This window comes from Cucurbita moschata, unplaced genomic scaffold (genome assembly GCF_002738365.1).
Source record: "Cucurbita moschata cultivar Rifu unplaced genomic scaffold, Cmos_1.0 Cmo_Scf00002, whole genome shotgun sequence".
NCBI lineage: Eukaryota > Viridiplantae > Streptophyta > Magnoliopsida > Cucurbitales > Cucurbitaceae > Cucurbita > Cucurbita moschata.
In genome coordinates, this window is record NW_019268518.1 from 3,908,921 (window position 1) to 3,914,855 (window position 5,935).

Genomic DNA, 5,935 nt, shown 5'->3' on the forward strand with positions numbered 1-5,935 from the left:
TTTTTTTTTTTTTTTTTTTTTTTTTTTTTTTTTTTTTTTTTTTTTTTTTTTTTTTTTGTAATCCTTTGATCTTGTGGCTGGTGGGTATATCTCATTTTGGAGAGGGAACAAAACATTTTTTATAAAGGTGTGGAAACCTCTCTCTAGTAGGCACGTTTTAAAACCGTGAGGTTGACGACGATACGAAACAGGTTAAAGCGGACAATATCTGCTAGCGATGATCTTGGGCTGTTACATTCTCGGTTTCTTATAAAAATTAAACTTACTATGATTCTTAAACCGTATCCAACAAATATATCAGTCCCTCCATTAAAGTCTGTAAAATTCTTCTTTGATCATATACTTGAGGAGATATTATATCTAGAATTCCTCTATGGTTTCTGTTAAAAGAATATCTGGACAACCATTTTAAATAGGTTCTTCTTCTTCATATTTATTGATCTAACTCTTGCTTCACTACCCCCCCAACCCCTCTTAATGAATAATAATTTTCTTATTTTGATGTTCTTGAAATTTTTGTCATAAAGGGATATTAAATGTGCTAATATATTGGTGGATGTGAGTGGATCTGTGAAGCTTGCAGATTTTGGTTTGGCGAAGGTTTTCTTCTTTATCTATTTGATTATTTCTGTTGTTGGCCTTGTTTTTATGTGAATTTATTTCCATAAAACCATTGTCTTCATTCTCTTCAGGCAACAAAATTGAACGACGTTAAATCTTGTAAGGGAACTCCGTTCTGGATGGCACCTGAGGTTCGCGTTCTTCCTTAAAGTCGAGAAAATGAATCAAGTATATTGTTCTTTTGTAGTTTATTTGAAAATAAATTCTCATCATCAGTGCCGTGATTTATGCAGGTGGTTAATAGGAAGGGCCAGGGCTACGGTCTTCCAGCTGATATCTGGAGCCTTGGGTGCACAGTATTGGAAATGTTAACCCAGAAGCTTCCATACTCGGAATTCGAAAATGTACGTGCCACCTTTTTTCTTCTTCTCCATCAACTTTTTTTTGTTTGTTTGGCTGTTTGTTGGTTCGTTTTCTGTGGGATTGTGAGATCTCACATCAACAGATGAGAAATTAAACATTCCTTATAAAGGTGTGAAAACCTCTCCCCAGTCCCACGTCAACAGATGGAGAATTAAACATTCCTTATAAAGGTGTGGAAACCTCTCCCTAACATATGCGTTCTAAAATCGTGAGGCTGATGACGATACGTAACGGGCCAAAGTGGACAATATCTGCTAATGGTGGGCTTGGACAATTACAAATGGTATCAGAGCTAGACACCGGGCGGTGTGCCAGCGAGGACACTGAGCTCCCAATGGGGGTGGATTGTGAGATAGTGAGATCTCACATCGGTTGGAGTGGTGAACGAAACATTTCTTTTAGGGGTGTGGAAACCTCTCCCTAGCAGATGCATTTTAAAACCGTGAGGCTGATGGCGACACGTAACAGGCCAAAGTGGACAATATCTGCTAACGGTGGACACTTGGACTGTTACATTTTCAAAGTTCACAGCTTGCGTTGAAACTGAGATAACACAAGATTAATGGTTCGAATGGGTTTCGAAACTTGCAGCTCAGCTCTCTATTTATCAATTCTTGTTTGTTATGATAGGAGACAACATAACCATTATTTGTAAGGTTCTAAAACTGCTATCCTTCGAATTCACAGCATATGCAGGCCCTATATCAGATTGGAAAAGGAAAACTACCGGCGATTCCCGACTCTCTCTCAGACGATGGGCGGGATTTCATTCTGCAGTGCCTTAAAGTTAATCCAAACGATCGTCTTACTGCAGCTGATCTTTTAAATCACCCGTTTGTTAAAAGACCAGCTTCCAGTTCATCAGGGTCAGCATCTCCTTACTACAGGCCAGGCAGAAGAATTTGACCTGAAAAGGAAGATTTGTAAGGTAGAGTTTCTGCTCTTCATTTGTTACCAAAAACTGAACAGTCTATGATATTTATTCTCCATTTCATCTGGGTTAATATATATGCTAAACTCCATTCTCTCAGATTCTGGAGTCGAAAATAGGCATACACGTCAAACGACTTGGTTACATCCTGTAGTTGAACGGCTTGCTGAGAACCAGGACCCGGTTCTGGTTCTTCGCACAATCTCGGCTGTAAAAGTTCGACTCCGGTACATTTTTCTGTAATTATTGGATTTCTAGAATAGATATTGATGTACGCAGCAGAGGGTAACTAGTTTGTGTGCCACTGATACAAGAACAGTTAAATGGGAGTGCTTCTAGTTATTGTGTTTTAATTAGTTGGGTAGCTAAGAATAGAGAACAAGAGAGAACAAGAAGAAGAAGAAGAAGAAGAAGAAGAAGAATGAAATTTGCTGATTCAGGTTGTGATTGGTATTATTATTGTGCTTAGCTACTTGGGTGATTCAGGCCTAGCTGTGTTTTTGTAACTGTACAAAAGAAGGAACATCACGCTGCTTGTAAAAATTAATTATATATAGATAAGGCAGTCTCTTAGGTGTTTTCTTGCTTCAACTTTGAACTTTGTCTACTTTTTAGTTTTGTTCTATCAAGTTTGACCATCTTGCTTATCATTGACTTGATCTTTGGTCAAAGTTGAACTTTCTAAATACGTTTCTTCCACTTTCTTCCTTTTTTTTTTTCCTTTTTAGAAAACTTGTATAGATAAAAGTTTTGCAATAATGAGCGTAGTAGAAACCACCTTAGGTTGGCCTAGTCGAAATGACCTATTTTTGTATACCTCGAAAACCCCTGCCTATTTCAGATAGTCATCCATGGATCAAACTTTTCCAAGCCAACATCAAAACCTAAATGCGGGAGGGGTAGAAGGGTTAGTATGAAGGAGCAAATTCTCCACGAGGAGAGGAAATTTAGCGTAAGACAAGATGCTTAACTAGCGACAAAAGTATATTCCACAACTGGAGTCCTTTGCTAAGTAAGCTACGTGTCACGGTTATTCTTGTCCAAGGCGTGTTGTTGATAACCACATGCCTCCTTCAAACCTGCGTTACATGTTGTCATCTTAGATAAGTCTTTATTATTTTATGTTGTGTCAATATGGGGTGTATAACTATTTATCAAAATTCTGTCTCCACCTGTCAGGGCTAAAATTCTCCAAAATTTATATAGGGAAATGCGACTCTTTGTCAACTCTTCCTACCTAGATTTTGTATGATCTTCGACAAAATCATGTTTAGGCTTACCAAACCTGAATCACCTCAAAAAATACTAAAGAGGAATGCGACTAGTTGTCAAATTCTCCCTACCTAAAAATTATATGATATTTAAGTTGTGTTACCTTTTGCTCGTAGCTATATAAGATTGCTTTCAATCTTTTTTCAATTCTTTCCAATCGTTTTCAAATGTATTTCATTACTCACGTTTACTAAAACATTTCTCGCAAACGTGACTTGAGGCTTGAGCATATGTCGACATTGTTTGTGACGTTTGAACTTCTCACGGCTGACTTGTTCGCTGGGTTAGAACAAGTACTGTATAATCGTTGTCCCATTGCCGCAAGAGTGCGATTGTGACACTACCCACCTTGCTCTTCTCTCATAAGCAAGTAGATTTGATTAAAAAAGAAGCTGAACAGAAAACGTATCGTTACGAGTTACTTTGGTAGCAATGGTCTCACGGTAATAGTTGAGGTGCGATAAGCTAGCCATAAAACAATATTAAAAACTATATAAAATTGTAAAAAAAAATATATGTTGAAAAATAGGGCCTGAGGCCCATGTTGAAAAATAGGGCCTGAGGCCCAGTAAATAATCCACACAATTGGGGCCTTGAGCCCACAAGAGATTCATCATAGCGTCGTGAAGGAAAAAGAAACGATGGATTTCAGATTAAAAAGGAAAAAGAAAGAGGGGAAACCTCCACGCAAGTCCCCAGCACACCTCTCCGGACAATCGAGAGCGCTTCTCTGGCCTCGATCCTCCGTTCTCCGTTCTCCGTTCTCCTTCTCCGCCTTCTTTTTCTTCTTCTCACTTCACAATTCACATTTCATTAGGGTTTCAATTTCACTCCTCTCCCATCGTCGGCGACGCCTTCAATTCCCGGAATCGCTCACCCATTCAGGTACGTTTCCTTCCAATTCCCTGTCCCCCTTCTTTTTCCCGATCCTAATCCTCTCTTTCTCCCTGTCTTTACCTTTTCAATCCTTTTTTTTTTTTTTTTGTGGAGGCTGGATCATTTTTGTCATTTCCTCGGATGCCTGTTACGTGTTGGCTTCTCACATTATTCATCGCACTGTGTGGTATTCCACGTTTCCTCTCTGTTTTAGGGTTTTTTAAAATCGTTTGTTTGTTTCCTCTTTATCATTTCCTCCACGATTCTGTATATGTTTGCTACTCATCAGTTCTCAAGATGTCCAATCAAAATAGTTCAATTGGGAATTATAATCCCGTATTTGCCCTCAATTTTAAATGAGGTTTCCCTCTGTAGTTCTCAAAGTTGTGTTTCTTCCTTTTTTACTCCCAAAATGTTGATGTCTGGCATTTTGTTCATACCGATTGCTTTGTGCGTATATAGATTTTAGAAACTTTTTACCTACTAACAACAATTCCAAGTGTAACATTGATTTCTTGGACGCTGCAGTTATTTTTCTGTCGATTGACTTTTCCTTCTATTCTGCCTAGTATTTGAATTTTCTGGCATGAAAATTTATGGATGCCCACTTACAAGTGGGTGGAGTACGTACACCAATGTAATGTGGATTTCAATGTTCTCAATCTAATTATTAGAAGATCGGACGGCTGATTAAGCTTTCTCACTGTATCAAGTAACTTTTAGAGGCTATAGGGCATGGGAATGACTATACGACATCAGAATCTAATATGATATTTGCATTAGTAGCTGTTTCAAATTTGCTACCAATATAGGCTTTAATGATTGTTGTATCTTGTTTCTTTCTTCTTCACGCTTTCAGAGAAATTATTGAATATGTTATAAAACTGTAGAATGATAGTGATTAATGAATGTTAGAAATGAAATGTGATGTCTAACATCCTTTTTTGTTCAGAAGTATGTAGATTTTATTATGCAAACACATTTTAGTTTCAGAATTTCGTAAATTTACAAAGGGGTTAGAGACTATCTAAGGAAGTTTTTATGTACACTAGTGTCTTCAACTTGGAATCCCAAGCAAAGCTCTTTTGAAGGCTCGCTGGGCAAGAGTTTAATAAGACAATAAGGTACCATAAAGGAGAGAAATGGAGAGAGAGAGTCACCATGCCTTATCCACGTGGAAACATGGATTTTAACCTGTAGGGCTTGTCATTGGCAACGATAGAAAAATGTATTCTTGATAAGCATGCATAAAGACACCTCCATTTCACAACCAAAGTACGTAGACTGCAATAAGAAAGTTTCCACCTAGATGTCAGAAGCTCTCTCTAAGTTAAAAAACAACATTGTATAGTATGTACATGTATATATGATATGCGAGATGACTTGTACCATGCCTGGCTATTTTTTTCATGTAGGGTATAGTATAGTTTTTCAATTATAATTGTGATAATAGAATATTCTTTGTTATTCAGAAAGTATTTAGGCCTTTTGTGTTTATTTACCCATTTACATACAGTTTTATTAGTTCTTTCTTCCTCAGTTGAGTAAGTTTCACTCTATTATCCCTTTATTGGGATGAAGTTGAAGGACTTGGACTGTAAAACTTGCCATCATTATTGCAAGTACGATAAAATTTTAATATTAGAAAGATGATATGATATTTCTCTCATATGTCAGATTTCTTTTGCCCGCTTTCCTCAAATATCTATGGAAGTTGCTATCATTTAAAGCTATTCTAGTAATACCATTCAATTCTCTTTAAAGAAGATTCACACCTTGAAATCTATGGATCTTTTTGGGGTATTGAGTTATTTTACTTAAATGTATTTGGAGTTTTTTTTTTTTTTTTTTTTTTTTTTTTTTTTGGTGTAT

At 37.0% G+C, this 5,935-nt stretch overlaps 2 protein-coding genes across 5 annotated transcripts in view; both read left to right on the forward strand.

Moving 5' to 3' along the window:
* Positions 1-2,506, forward strand: part of LOC111459383 (mitogen-activated protein kinase kinase kinase 1-like) — a 6,128-nt gene extending 3,622 nt beyond the window's left edge. The window contains exons 5-9 of the mRNA XM_023102266.1: positions 528-600; positions 693-752; positions 855-965; positions 1,672-1,912; positions 2,016-2,506. Coding sequence (XP_022958034.1) covers positions 528-600; positions 693-752; positions 855-965; positions 1,672-1,890 — 463 coding nt within the window. The 3' untranslated portion in view covers positions 1,891-1,912; positions 2,016-2,506. The remainder of the gene's footprint in view (positions 1-527; positions 601-692; positions 753-854; positions 966-1,671; positions 1,913-2,015) is intronic.
* A 1,323-nt stretch (positions 2,507-3,829) lies between these two features.
* The window catches only part of LOC111459392, a 4,551-nt gene continuing 2,445 nt past the window's right edge, over positions 3,830-5,935 (forward strand). For 2 of the 4 annotated variants that reach the window (XR_002713297.1, XM_023102276.1), the window contains exon 1: positions 3,832-4,072. The gene's annotated coding sequence lies outside the window, so the exon portion shown is untranslated. Of the gene's footprint in view, positions 4,073-4,177; positions 4,251-5,935 lie in introns of all 4 variants that reach the window. The other 2 variants (XM_023102291.1, XM_023102283.1) reach the window with 2 other exon arrangements.